Here is a 16,149-nt window from a genome sequence, read left to right on the forward strand (position 1 = left end):
ACGAAGGGAAATCAAATGATTCGGTCGAGCAAGCGTAACATATTTGTATATCTGTGTTCTTTTCCTTATATGTATGTATCTTCTTCAGGAATTTTCTTGCATATTCCCTCGCTCGAATTTCTTCTCTTCATTCTTTCTGATTCTCTTCTTTCGCCGAGGATTTTCCAGCATCGTCGTCTTCTTCGCTGCTGGATATCCTTTCCTCCTCGGCTTCTAGGCTCAGCAGAGAGTCACCCTGGCCAGAGTTTCCCTCAGTGGCGTCTCTCAAAAATGGACGTCCCTCACGTCGGTCGGTGTTCCCGCCTTCTCGTGTTCCAGGATCTTTTCCTGGCTGGTTATCTCGTCCCCCAGAGGCCTTTGCGATGCACCAGATGATCCAGTCATCTGATGACCATTTCCGCTGGTACCATCAGCACCTACTGCTTGAGAAACCATCTCTTCGATTTGTTCCAAGCAACCTTGCAAATAATCCTGTAAAAATAATAATAATAAATTTAAATTAAGTAAAAAAAATAGATTATTATATATGAAATTATTATTTATTATTTTATAAATTTAAAAATTTATTTTTATTATGATATTCATTTGTTATATATACTTAATTAATTTTATCTTATTTATATTCAACTATTTAACGTATATCGTATTATTCTTCAAATTTTTTTTTTTATATAATAAAAGAAATAAAAATTTACGAAATAATGTAACTAATTTAATCAAATTTACAATATAATTTTGATCGATACAAAGAATTTTCAAGAAACAGTTTGAGAGATCATTCGCGAATCCAGCGAAGACGTCGCGCAAAAACGTGCTGATGAACGGAGTGTAGCAGGTGTCGGGCACATGTTTACAGAGAAAAAACCGACAGCGTGACAAGAAAGGGAAAAGACGATTCGAAACACGCGCAGACTATACATTCATAATGCGCTGAGTGCAAATAAAGTGCATGCGTGAATGGCTCGGCATGGGGTCTACGCCCTGTAAGCGCAATATTTTCGACGACCACATGTGTTTAGAAACAGGAAGAACGTACTAAGAACTATGTTGACCACCTGCCCCCTCTGTTCATTCATAATCTCGAACCGTTGAGATTCTTAAGAAAGTGTAAAATGATAGTGTCTATGTGATTTTTTGATTAATTATTTCTTATAATATTGTAATTTAATAACATCAACAATTAAAAAATTAAAATTTATATAGAAAATAGACATTGACTTACTGTTAACTTAAAAGATATTCAAAATTCATTTATATTATTTTCAATAATATGTTTTAATCGACATAGTAATGTAATTTCTGTGGCTGTTTCTGTGATATATTTTTGTAAGATTTTTATCTGATATAATCACATTTATAAATTCATTTTTTATATAATATATTTCATAAAAATAAAGAATTTGTAATTGTAGTTATAAAAAGTTAAAAAAAAATCATCAATTTAACCTTAAAGAAGAAAAAAAGATAAGAAGTTCAATAGAAAGAATCAATTATAATAGAATTTTGCATTTTTATTTGATCTGTTTATAATTAAACAAAAATGTTTGATAAACTTACATGTTTTATACAGAAGGAGACAGGGGATATAGAAGATAAGGTTGTCATAGGACATTTACTTCCGACACTTGGGGTAAACCGGGTGCAAACCAAGTTGAGATTAAATCTATTCCTTGACACTGCTATATGAGGTTATTCTCGTGTATCATACAATAATATCAACACGAGGACAAACCTGTTCGATAGCCGTGATGCGAGTTAGCTCGTCGAGGAGGCCGGCCAGTCCGTAACCGCTTTTCCCTGTCCAATCGAGTCCGTGAAGGGCTGCCGCGACGCTTGCTGCCGCTATCATGCTTGGTGTATACATCGAGAATTTGTACTCTGTAAAAAGAAATATAAATTGTATTAGTAATATTTAATAATTCCTTTTTTATGAAAAATTATGATAATTTTGACTTGATGGTAATAAAAATATAAAGTTGATTATAAAGGGAATTAATATTTGAATATAATTTTATAGAATTTAATTCTAGAATTTCTAATTCTTTTAAAATATTCATTATCGATAAAATTCTTTTTTAAATAAACTTCTATCTATTCTATCAATCATAATGTACATACATTTTTATTTGCATATGTACATATATTTTTACCTTTTAAAATAATTCTTTCTGTGAGAAAATCTAATCATTGTTTAATATAAAACATTCACCATGTGCACACAAAATTCCTTAGATCGTTCCTTAAATTCCAAACACACGTCTCAGTCATTCCAAGTAACACCCATACGGCATACGAAGTATCCAATTTCCCGAAACAGGTGGGGGCATCTCCTGCCGAAATATCGAAAACATTAAACAAACTTAACCAAAAAATAAGAAACATAATTATTAAATTCAAAATATTTTCCAAAATACATTACAATGACCATAAAACAAATCCTAGAATTCCGCCTAACAATTCTGTGAATTGTTCAAGGCTAAAATCTGCTAATAGAATCGCAGGTAGATACGTCCCAGAAAAAGGGCATTCGAAATGAGATTTATAACGTTGAGAAAAGTGCGACCTTCGGGAGGACCAAGCCCAAAGATTTCCAACAGAGCAAATACTATAGCACAATCTCTCTTGTCACATACTCGTTTCTCTATCGCTTTGAGTTTACTACATAGCTATAAGTTTAAAGCTTTTTACCACCTTAGACATGATGTGCTAGCCTTAACATCACTATGAATGCCCAATGAAAGCCGGACATAAACTAACGAACAATTAAGCTGATTAGTCATGGTATCTATGTTTTAGAGATACGAATTCCAAATGATAATCGTTGGCACATCTCTTAACGGTATCTTCTTCTAGCCAAAAAAACAGTGACCTGAAACTTTCTAATGCCTTTGTTGTCAGAAAAGGTTAATGTCCTCTTAGAGGACATTAAGAATAATTTAAGAATAATTTATAAACTGAGAAAAAAAAAATGACAAAAGAACTGATGGAGAATAAAAAATGTTTTGAATGAAAAAAATATTTTTCTTTTGGCATTAATATTGATATTGATATGACAAATTTTATTTTTTATCATACTTATGAAAATAATCCTCAGATGATCACATTATTTTTCCAATATAAATTGTTAATTAAAATGTTTTTTAACTTTAAACAATTTAAATTAATAAAAATTATTAAGTATTTGGAAACTTATAAATGGCCATCCATAATTCAATAAATATAATTTGAATAAGCGAAGAAAGATCGATTGGATGTGTCATTAAATTGATCCGTTTGATGAAACACGCTTAGCACAAGCAATTCAACATCATGGTTGACGAGCGGACTATCGTAAAGCGCACCTTGAGGTCGACAATAAACGTGATAATCATTGACGTGATCGTATTCATCCTTTTACATCAGTAATATACCGGCGCATGTTTTGTCCGGATTTTTCTCAAACGCGAACGCTATTCATTCATGGAAAGATGGGAACAGGTTCCTGGACAACCGAAATGTCCGATGGACGAGATGAAATTGAACAGGCAACGTATATGAGCACATGCGCGCGTGCGCACAGTAATAAAGACATTAAGAATGGAATTCCACGAAGCCGCTCTTAAATTTGCAGAACCACGAAAAAAAGAAAAAGAAATTTATATATATATATATATTCTTATAGTCTGTGCAGGTGCGTTCTGTTGTCCTCATGGATCGTGAATTATTATTGGTAAACGGCATTCCTGAATATGAAGACTATTCGATTGATTCCGACTTCTTTTTTTATTTTTAATTATTTCTTAATTATATTTGATTTCTTGATTATATTTCTTGATTATTATGCTTTTCTCATATATAATTTTAATTTCAATTTTGAATTTCATTCTATTTTATATGGAATTTTTTGAAAAATCTTTTCAGAAAAATTTATATTTTGAGAATTTCCTTGATATCATTGCTAAAAATTTTGTATTTTTTTAATTTTCTTTCATTTTGATTTTTCTTTCTCTTTTTCTTTTATTTTTTTATAATTATTCTCACAGAAATTGAGTTTTTTTTTTTTAATGTAATTCAATATTCGTTGAAACTTCTGTTGTTTTATTTTCAAGATTTTAGTTCTCTTTTCTTGATGAATCTTTCTTGAAGTTCTATTTCGCATATTCTATCTTTCCTTCTCTTTTGCTTCGTATTTACTGTTGTTCTCTTTAGGATGTCTCTTTTCCATCTTTCTTTAAGCTTCTTTTCATTCTCATACCATTTCATTCTGGTTATGCTTTCTCAATACCCTCTTTCTTGGGTTCCCTATTCTTATATTCTGCTTTTTTAGTTCCTTTCCTTTTTAATATCTTTTTGCCTCTACATTTCTTTTATTTCTGCTCTCTTTCTCCTTTTCTTTTCTTCGCTCCTGACGACTAAATTAAAATCTTTTCTTTACTTTTTCATCTGACATCTTTATTATATTCTCTTCAAAATTCATAATGGATTATAGTATGTGAGAAGTTTGATGCATTAAAAAAAATATCAGTTTCTTGAAGTGCATGCAAAAAGTAAGACCAAATTTTTCTTTTCAATATGATAATTGAAAGATTTTTATATTTTTTTGCTATACAAACGTAAATATATACTTTTGTAAATATATTATTTTAATGAAAATAGTTTTTATGATATAAAAAATTTTAATTTTTAAAAATTGATATAATTAGAGTTTACCATTATCAAACTTTAAAAATTAATTCCAAAATTACAAAGAAATTAAAATTTTCTTCTAAATTCGATTCGAAGAAATCACAAAGTGAAATTTTAAATTTTGAGTTATCAACTTGATGTAAGTTGACTGTATATATACAAGACATCAAACAAAAAATGAATAAAGCAAAAAAAGAAAAAAAGAAAAATGCTTAATTCAGAAAGAATATTAATCGACTGTATTAGTTGCATCTCAATCGCGAAAATATTTTTTTGATCGCGTCAATCGTGTGTCACAAGGGCGTGGAATCAAAAAAGAGACAGAGAGGCAGGTTCACGGACCTTCCGCGATTCAAGGAAGCGGCTGGAATTCGTGGCGCCGTTTGCTTCTCTTTTCGTCGCTGAAAAAGAGGGTCAACCGACTCGAACTGGACTCAGCCGAGCTACCTAGTTTGGCTCGTGAGAAACAATCATCGTCTCCCGGCCCGCTCCTAGTCTTTTCTCCTTCTCCACACGGGACCACCGAGTCGGCCAGACGGCGAAGGACGATGGTCCTTGCTTTTTGCCATCCCCGCTTGTAATAACAACCGACTGGAAGCGGCCAGAAGGGGATTTAAACGTGTCTCGCGATCTCGTCATGTCCGACGCCCCCTTCTTCTTTCTCTTCTCATTCCTTTTCTTTTCTTCCTTCTCAAATTCTTTTCCTTTCTTTTCTTTTTAGCTTCTTTCGGTTCTGCGATTTTCCGACGAGATTCTGATGATTCCAATTTGGTAATTTCTGTTTTAGATAAATATTAATCGTTTAAGTAATTAAGTAATTTTTGATGATCGAATTACAACAATAAAATTATAATTTCATTTTAAATACAATAAAGAGTATGCATAAATGAGTCGTAACAGAATAATCATATAATTTATGATATAAAATGGAAAATTTCATTATAAAATAAATAGCTGCAAAATTAGTGAGTCAATATCTTTATTAAAACATAATCTTCAAGAATTCAATTAAAAAATATTTGCAAATTGATATATAGAAAGATTAAGATTCTCTTTTCATCTATTTTGCTACATTTGTATGTATCATTTGTATGGCAATCATGCCCATAAAAAAAGATATTCATATAATTTCAATGATTTCATCATCACGAAGAAAAATTTAATTAACCAGAAGAGTTAATTAAAATTAAATATGCTATATTATATATTTTACATATCTCTACATATAATTGATTTTTTTATTTTTTTTAGTCCTTCAAGTACTCATTAAAAATAATTAAATATAATTTATAATTGTAAATAATGTCATAAAATTTTTTACATTTATAAGATTGAGGTTATGATACATCACGATGCGTTATTTAAATTCCATTTAAATATTTATTCCATTTAAATTATTAATTTATGTCAAATTATTTCTTTTACGCATTTTATTATCAAATTATCTGTACTATTTATCTGTATTTATCTGAAAAAAAATTAAGAATCTATCAAATTATCAAGTAAAGCGCGCGAAATATGAATCATATTCTTATAGTTTCATTACATCATCTTTATGACAATTTTTATGCATCGTATGATCCGTTAAATGAAGTGAAAAGAAATGAAAATATAGAAGTACAAAAAGAAAAAGAAAAAGAGAGAGAAAGAGGAAGAAAAAACAGAAACGATTCAAAGTAGTTACGTGATGGTTTCCACCGGGTGCATTATACTACGCACCAGCATATTCATTAACGCGTGAATTAACGATGCATGTTCCCGATTGTTTACGATGCCGTGGCACGGTTCTAATGAGATTAACAATGAAGACTCGCGCGTAAAAATTGCATTTTAAAGCATATCGCATTTATCACGCTTCACGTGATTATAATTTCTAATAGGCGAATTCTTTTAATATCAATAAAATTTGAAATTTGAAAATATGAAAATTATGAAATTTATGTAACTTGTATATTATTGTAACAAATATATTGATTAAAGAAACTTAAATCAAATGTTAAATATTTCCTGTGTTATAACAATGTGTTAATAATAATTTCATATTTAAAATTCCGATTTCCAACGTAAATCATGTTCTTGACATAAAATTATAAGTGATTATTTTCTCATGCAATTTTTGATGTGAAATCTATTAACCTAATAAGCTGAGCAACCTTGTTATATTCAAAACAGTATCCGTTTGAATAATTCTCTTTTACTCAAAAAACATTAATAACTCACACAAATACAAATTTACTTTGTTTTAAAAAAAAATGGAATTATTATTTTGTATACATACCTCAAATTAATTTATTAATACACAATGTATATAATTCAAACAAATTCAAACTAATAACTTATTGATAGAATTCCATATATCATAAAATTTAAAGTGAAAATTGCTCTACATATATCTCTTATTTACAGATTTAACGTTAAAATTATTCGAAATTTAACCTAATCTTGTCCAACATAAATCTATTTCACACTATGGCTGCCAAAAGAAGAAACTTAGTTCTCTTAAATTTTCTATAGTGGAGCGCATGCGCATGCGCATGCGTCACGCACATTCGTCCCACATACATAAATACATATGGCGGTTCAGTATAATAGTGATCATTTCTCACCTCTTGCGCTAAGGGCGATGAAGGTTTGCGCGTGCCTTCTGACCATTACTGGATCCCAAGTACGTGGTACTGGCAGTCTGCTCAGGATGTGCATCAAAAAGTCACCAGGCGTTACGGCGGATAATTCCCATTTCAGTTTCGATACGACCAACTGTTCCCACCTCTGCAACAATCAGAAGAGAACAGGATACGTTTAGACGATCGCCATTATCCACCTTGTTACGTTGGCGGGATTTTCGTATTGGAAATGTATTTCAAGGGGTTGGACGTAGGTGGATGGGTAGGTGTGCCAATAGTGCATAGAAACGGATAAGGCAATGACTCTCTGTTATATAAAAGACTATATAAACTGCATTGTTGTTTGTGATTTTTAACCTTTTATAAATAGATTGGATATTGGGTATATTATTTTTTAAAAGTTTTTAAACAATTGTTAATTTAAGAAATTACTTTGATTCCGAGTTTTTTTTCATTATAGCATTATTAGAAATTACTGAAATCAAAAGTTGAATAATGTCGAAAATTTAGGTTATTGACATAACCTAAAATTAGTATAAAATGCAAAATTGAAATTTTAAAAGTACTTTTACGTTTAAAATTATTTTTAAATGTTTCGAATCATATATTAAAATATTTCACACAACACGTGATATGAATATAAGAAATTTCTCGTCTTATATGTTTGATGTGGTGAATATCGTACACATTATATAGTTCGATGTACGTTAAACATCGTAAATATATTATATACACACACACACACATATATATATATATATTGTTCATATCACATTCAATATATGGACATCCTTCACTTTCCGTATTTAATAAGCTTGATATTATTACACTGCGTAATTTACATATTGGATATTTTTCATATCACGAACGATATCGAATGTTTCGCAAGTATTAAATGCGCTACCGTGGGATCCGTTATGTTGAAACGTAATCAAGATAAACGTTAAAAACATACAATTATATAAAATTTTTTTCAAACTTAAAATCAAATTTTTATAACACCAGAGCTTCTGTATTATTATTTTTCTTTCTTTTTGTTTTTAATAATTATTAAAGTGACAAAAATCATTGTTTGTTTTAAAATTATAATAACATATTCATTAATATGACTAAAAATATAATTGGATTAGAATAATCTTAACTTATATTACATTAACTTAAATATAATCTTTTCATGTATAGAATCATAAAAATGAAAGATGTCTTTGTTTCAAAATGAAAATATGTTTATTATTAATAAAATTTTGAGGAAAATTAAAGAGGAATTTCATTTATATTTATATTTTTATTTATATTAATCACTAAAATACTTTTTTAAATATACTGCAAGAAATTCCAAAAGTGCATTATTTCCTTTTATTCACAGCTCAGGTCGCAAACGACCCAATCACAACCAGTCAAAGGTTAAATACCACGTATCGAATATTTCCTCCGTCATATTACGTATATTATTTGTTCCTGTTATAGGTCTCAACCCGCATTAAATATCCTGCGTTATCCACGCAAGACCCATTTAAGTTCGCATACTACGCTCGTTTCCTCGGCCGTTGTGTATCGCCGTCTCGATCGTAGTAAATGTATGTACACATACACTCACTGTTTCCTTTCCTTCCCGCGGATGCGTTGCTCGCTCGAGTACGTCGTAGTACCCTCGTTTTCTCTCGACCGTGAAATTACACGGCGGCTATACTACGTGGAGTACTACGCGTCCTTCGGCTTGATTAAAAGTCCATTGAATTTGGCGGGATATACTATACACGTTACTACTCAAGGCTCTGAAAGTAAAGTATCTCTTACGAAACGGCGTGACGTGACGTGACATGACTTTCGTACCATTTGCCAAATAAAGCGCGATGGCCTCGCGAGCCTCGCTTCTTAATGAATTTGCCATTAGTATAGTTACTCGAAATTTTTTTCGTAGATAAGGCTTGAATTCCTTTGATCGATATCGAGGAAATAATGATGGAGGTTAGAACGAAGATTACTAGGGACTTTTTTCTGGTAATTTAAAACTACTTGAAAATCAAAGAATTTATAATATAATATAGAAGTTAAGATGAAAATCACATGAATTTTTTAAATCATTCGTTTTCTTATGTTGATTATTTGAAAAATAGAATAGGAATTATTGTGTTATATATTTTAAAAAATTTTAATTTTTTTTCATATTTTTTTTCTTAATTCATTTTTGTATTAATTTTTCATCCTGGAAAAGATAGAACTTCATAGTACGCAATTTCAAATAATACGCATATATACACTTAATAACATGATGCATCATTGTAAATGAATGAAACAAAGCGCGCAGTGATATAGGCGTGATTTTTACGCGACTGATCGTCAAGTAGTCTTAGACTCTATATGTTGCACCGTATAGATAACTGTGATTCGTGAGAGAATATAAAAATAACTCGTATTTAACAAGCATTTAATTTTTTTCAAGTATTTTTTAAAAAATAATTTATTTAATGACAAAAATAATTAATATTATGCTAAAATGTGATAACAATTAAGATTTAAATATTAATTACATATAAATATTTATAACTTTAAATAAATTATTTTTTTAAATTCTGTCATTTTTTAAATGCTATTAAATTTTAAATAAGAATATCTTAAATCTTAGAAACGTAATAAATATTAATAACAGTTAACTCACGTATCTCTCTAAAACTGAAGTCAAGAGATGATCTTGTATCTATAGACAAAATTATTCCCAGGTTGTCGACCTCGACAAAACATCTCGAGGTCACTGAAATCGCTAAGAATCAACCGCTTCGTAACTTCTCAACGTTTCTATAATGTAGCTTCTGGCATGGAGAAAAAGAAAAAAAAAATTGCCCTTCTATACCTAGTCACTTGCCGATCCCCAAGCCACTCGTGGTCATCAGAAGTCGCTTGGTAAAAAGGGTTATACATGTACACGTAATGTCTCATCAATGCTCACATATACTCGTATCATACTTGTGTGTCATGGAATGCGTGACGGTGCAACGACGCAATGCTACGCACGCCACGGTACGGTGCGTACGCGAGCGTAAACGTAACGATTCCGCGGGAGGCCAACGATCCACTTCAGGGATACGACGTTTACTATTTATAAAGTAACTCGTTTGTTGCGGTTGTCTTGATAGTCGATGATCGGGGCTACCCGGCGAGACAACTTCGTACACATAGGTTAAAACAAGTCGGTGCTCTCGGTCTGCCCTCTGGTGAGCCTGCATCTAGTTACTTTTATTATATCCTATTGGAATATCTGGTGTCATGGCGCGAGCATCAGCCCTTGTGTGTTAGGTTAGATGATGCAACGATGCGACGGTTGCATTTGCGTATTTGCATTTTTCCACGATGAATCTGGTGACGGTTTACGAAATCTGGTTCTCACGAAGAGACGAGTTCACTCGGTTGGAATGTTAGAAACCCTCTTTTTCCATTCTTCTATCTTCATGTATATATACATATATACTGTATAGGGAATTTTAAAATGATAGAATAAAAATTTGAATGTATGTTTTACGTATCAAAGAATGCGATTACAATATTGGTCAGTGAGATTATTATTTATAAATAGACATCTTATTATGTATTGTTGAATTCGTTTCAGGATTACTTATTAAAATTTATTATATTCAGCCTTATTAGTCACTAACGTATATCGTTATTTAAAGAATTTCTAATAATTAAATAAGAAAATGATATTGAAAGAAAAAAGAAAGAAAGAAAGAAGAAAAAAAAAGGAGCATTGGACAAACATTGTTGAATAGGTCAATATTGCTTTATATTACCATTTAACTGGACTTCCTGTTAGCTTTTACCTCGATATGCGTTATCGAGCACGAAATCGAGAGAGAAAGTCGATACTGAGGTTGAAACAGAAAGAACAAGGAGCACACATGAGACGTGGAATATTCGAGTTCTACACACATGGTATGTCACAGGTGCAGATCTATGGATGTTGTAATAAGTGTGTAAAGTGGTAACAGGGACGTAACTTCGATCGAACATTTAAGAATAAAGGAAGAACTTAATTAAAATCAACTAATTATTAATAATTTAATTTTTTCTTTTTCACATATAAATAATTTTTAAAAATGGTTAAAATATCTTAATTTGTGATATAATATTTAAATTATTTACAATATAATATTAATATTTTATTTTTTTTTTTTTTTATAAAAAAGAGATCTTGTCGTAAAAAAAAATGTTAAATTTTTTTGTTATTTTTTAAAAATATTGAATCTCGATTATCACGTATCATATTTCTGCATATTCTTTTATTCTGAATATATAAAATAATATGTTTTGTGTAATACTATATTTGCATCAAATACCAGTTGCAACGAATAATAATTCAACGATCGATGAGAAAAAAAGGGGACCAGGAAGAGAAGAACGTGAACATTTCAAAAATCTCGGAGACTGGTTCGGACCGGTTGACAAAGTGAGAATAGAAAAGCTGATTGCCAACATCCGGAATGGACGCATTCCATATGAAGAAGATAAGAGAGGATATATAAAAAATTATCGCATCGTTGGTTGCGAATTTTTTTTTTTTTTTCAAAATTATTTGCATTCCAAGCTCTGAAAATTCTAATTTATCAAAAAACGATACAAAATGTCAAAATATGCAAAACATATAGAATCAATATTAACCTTTTTAAAAATAACATTTAATATGCAGTATCAATGATTACAACATGTGTTAAAATATATTTTAATAAATAAAAAATGTGAGAATTAATTCATAGATATATTATTTATAAGAAATATTTTGAGTACAGAATAAAACTACGTTTTTTAAATGCAAGAATTCGTATATAATAAATTATTCAACAATATAAATTCATATATTCATCGTCATTTGCTTGGAACAAGACTTAATGATATTAACATACGAATCAGTAGTCGAGGTTTATCTTCAAGTTGGTTTTTCTAATAATACGGTATTTCGTATGGTTAACTGGTAGAATGGGCATTGGATAAAAGAATAAATCTTAACATTTTATGTCAAAATCTTAACATTTGGATCCTTCCCAAATATTTTCAGATTTTCAGAGAGATATTATAAAATTATTTCTTTATATATGACAATATTGGTTGCATATTTTTATATTCAGAATAATTAAATCAATAATTCAAATTATTAATCGAAACGATAATCTACTCCTTACATTACGTTATTTAATTTCTGACTGAACACGATGCGCGTAAATGTAACGTGAGAAACATTGTAAACTAAGTCACGTTCAAGGATTTAAAGAAGTTACTTGGAAAAAAGGAAAAGAAAGAAGGAAGTGAGTGGGGGCGAAGGGGACAACTTGATACGTTACTGGGTATTCATGGTATTGCGGTAGTGCGTATCGTGTGTACGCGTGCTTTGCGTAGACGTGTACGCATGCGCACGCACGAATGACGCAACGCGTGTACATGCGTGATCCACGTGCAATTTAACCCTTTGTGGTCTCGTCTGGCAGGATTCGAAACCATAGTTCGTTATTATCTTTGGATCGAATTTAATGAACGAAAAAAATACGATTAAATAGTAGTGTTAATATACTATTACTACTACTATTACTACTACTAAAAAAATAAAATACAAAAAGATATAAAAGATATTCCAAAATATTATGCAAAAAATTATAGAGAAATTTAATTGTCTTGTAGAACAAAAATTTTATTGATTTTTCCTTTATCTTCTTTTATTAATTTATCCTTTTAAATCGAAAGAAGGAATTATGAATAGAAAATTCATTCTAGATATATTTTTAATAAAAATTCAGAAAGATTAAAAATTAATAAAATTGATTAAACTTAAATAAATAAAATAAGAAAAAAAATATTGATCTATTTAGTTCGTATATTTATAAACTTAATGTATTAAAGTATTAAAAATAAAAATAAATAAATAAATGAATTCTTTAACAATTTAACAATTCTTTAACAATTTTTCTTTAACAATATTCTACGATTTTTAAAATACCAATCATAAAGATACCGTTGGTACGTTCTAATTTCTGGAATTCATAAAAGAATTAAAAATATAATTTTCTTTCTAATAATAGGTATTAACATTTATGTTCAATTACATTAAATAGCTGATTTGAAAAATTGATAAGATTGATAAGATCTAAAATTAAGTTCAAGCTGTTCAATATAACGGATTTTGAAAATGACGAAGATTATTTATTAGATGTACATACTTATTGAGAAATCATCCTTTCATCATAGTATGAGCGCTTGTTTGTATTAACGACCATCCAGTTTTTATTACTTCAACTTCACTTCCAATCTGGATCATTTATCATAAATTGCTTGTCACCGATTACATGATCATAATGAAGAAGGCGTTTCCGATTTACTGACAACGTGTAGGACGCAACAATTTACTTTATCCTCCTTCTATCATCAAATTATTTTGTGTAATAATATAACATCAAAATCCAATACAAATTAATACAAATATTTGTATTAATTTTTCAAAACATGATATTCTTTTCTCTTTTCTATTTTTCTATTAATAATTAAATTAATTTTACTTGAACAATTAAGTTAAAAAAATATATATAGCCAGATAAATATTTTAATTTTAATTAGAGAAATATACAAGAGAAATTTGAAGATTTTTTTTTTTTTCACAACTAATTTCCAAGCATACTTGGGAAAATTAGCTTCTGTAGCTTCACGATGCAATTTAAACTACTGATATATCAAGGAACACAGGATAAATTACTGACATATGTTGCACCACAGAGATAAGACATCGTGTGAAATCGGATAATAATAATAAAACCGCATAATAATTATAGTTATTTGTCATAATTACACGGGATCCAACGCGTTACATCGCGTTTCCATGTCCATGGAATGACGAATTTCAAAATGTCCATATGACGAACAAGAGGGTGGAGAATCAAGTGGTGAATGTCTCTGTAACGGAAGTGACGATCAATTCATCATTCTTCTCTGTGATTATCATTGAAAATTCGATTGCAATTTTTCCCCTTTACCGACCATTTTTTTCCCATTGATTTCTCCTTTCGATTCATTCGTGTATCCTGTTTATGCAAATTTCTAATAATAATCTAATTTTGAACCCAAATTGAATAATTATTCATTTCGTATTATATTACGTAGTTTTCTCGATCGAAACAAACGGTATATCGCTTTATGCGAGAAAAAAAAAAAATAAAAGAAAAGATTGGAAGGAAAGAAAGGAAGGAGAAATCGATTTTTGGCAACAGGAGCGGGTCGAATTCTAGACAGACCGCGAGGAACCAGGACGAAAACTGGCAACAAGACTAACGGACAATAGGTTTCCTTGAGAGAAGAGAAACGCGGAGGGTTACGTCCCTGCCATTACCTGGCCGGTTCCGAGAAACCGGGGGTCCGATTTATCTGGTTCGCAATGAGGAATCGATAGAAGGTGGCCTGCAACGAAAAGGTGGATGCCGGTCTGCATACACGGTGTCCACGAATCAACTATCTCGTGAGAAATTTCTCTTTCGAATTAATCCGAATGGGAAAGTTCACTTTTTATCTGTGAATTTAAGATACAATTATTTTGAAAAAGTTAATAAATTAGGAAAATTTGATAAATAAATCTTCTTTTTTCAATTGATTGAAAACTAAAAAAAAAATGGAATTTTAAATTGATATAATGATTTTTAATAATTTTTAAGAAAAAAATTTAAAGTTAAATTTAATAGACGAAAAATAGATTGTTGTTTCGAAGAATTTAGATTTAAAAATACATTTCGAAAATAGTTAAAGATACGTAGTTCTAGTTTCTCGAAACACCACGTATTTTATGGGCAGTAAATGTAGCAAGTGAATACATCGTAGAACGGACAGTAGATTAGATAACGGAATGTAAATTTTATGTAGAGTGTACGATAAACTCGCGGAGCAAGAATTTCTTATTAAAAATTTATACATGTTTCGGTCTTTTCTTTTCTTTTTTTTTTTTTATTTTTTTTATTTTTTTTTTTATCCAATTACTTTGTTGTTTTTATTCCGCTCTATAATTTATCAGACACTCTGTATAACGTATATTCCATTACCTAAACTAGTATCCATGCTGTGACATACAAATTACCATGATTGTCAAAAAATATCTTATTATTCTCTTATTATTCGACTTGTATAATTCAAGCAACAAGAGAAAAAAATATCAGAGAAAATATATTATAACCATTCTCTGTCTATAATACCAACTGACTTACAAATAACATATTATAGATATCTTTAATTAAATTAATAATAAATTGTAATGATAATCAAACATAACCTCAAATCACAAATCTAATCCAATCCCAACAAATTCTAAATTCTAAATTTTCTTCTCTTACTCTTCCCCTTTTTTTTTTTTCTTTTGGAAAAGATAAATGAAACAAAATTAACCCGACAGGTGGCGGCACTAATGACTACTTAAATGGCGCGGAACAGTGAGGACACCGAGTGGATGCAAGAAGGCAGAAGGAAGGCAGAGAGAAGAGAGAGCCAGAGAGAAAGTGAGAAGAAAAGGTAGAAAACAAGCCGACGGGAATGTAGAAGCCAGAGGAGGAAGACCACCACCTCTTCTCGATTGGGCGAGCAGAGAGGTGGGGTGAAAGAATGATGCAGGATCGAAGGGCGGCGCCTCTGAGCAAGGTGTTTACCATTCCGGCCAAAAATAAAGTACAAAAGGGACCAGGGGTATAGGAGAGGCGCTCCTTCTTCCCCAAGCGTAACTGGCAACAAAAAGCAGAATCACCGCTCCGCGGCATTCCTTGGCCCTCCATGGGCGTAAAGGCATTCCCCGTGGAGGGGGAAGGACCCTCGTTGGAGACGAAACGGTCCTCGAGGGGTCGTTTTCTGGTCC

The 16,149-nt window shown here is 30.7% G+C and overlaps 1 protein-coding gene and 1 long non-coding RNA gene across 2 annotated transcripts in view; both read right to left on the reverse strand.

Annotated features, from left to right (window-relative positions):
* Positions 1–106: 106 nt before the first annotated feature.
* The window catches only part of LOC102676275 (G1/S-specific cyclin-D2), a 46,351-nt gene continuing 30,308 nt past the window's right edge, over positions 107–16,149 (reverse strand). Inside the window, exons 3-5 of the mRNA XM_006612905.2 lie at positions 7,272–7,434; positions 1,733–1,878; positions 107–471 (exon numbers count right to left, since the gene is read on the reverse strand). Of these exons, the coding sequence (XP_006612968.1) occupies positions 265–471; positions 1,733–1,878; positions 7,272–7,434 (516 nt within the window). The 3' untranslated portion in view covers positions 107–264. The remainder of the gene's footprint in view (positions 472–1,732; positions 1,879–7,271; positions 7,435–16,149) is intronic.
* Positions 8,562–9,374, reverse strand: LOC116185209. Its single transcript, XR_004150005.1, has 2 exons — positions 9,123–9,374; positions 8,562–9,064 (listed from the first exon to the last, which is right to left on the reverse strand). It is a non-coding gene; the product is annotated as an uncharacterized LOC116185209 (long non-coding RNA).

The sequence above is a fragment of the Apis dorsata genome, unplaced genomic scaffold, assembly GCF_000469605.1.
Source record: "Apis dorsata unplaced genomic scaffold, Apis dorsata 1.3 scaffold_129, whole genome shotgun sequence".
NCBI classification, from domain to species: Eukaryota; Metazoa; Arthropoda; class Insecta; order Hymenoptera; family Apidae; genus Apis; species Apis dorsata.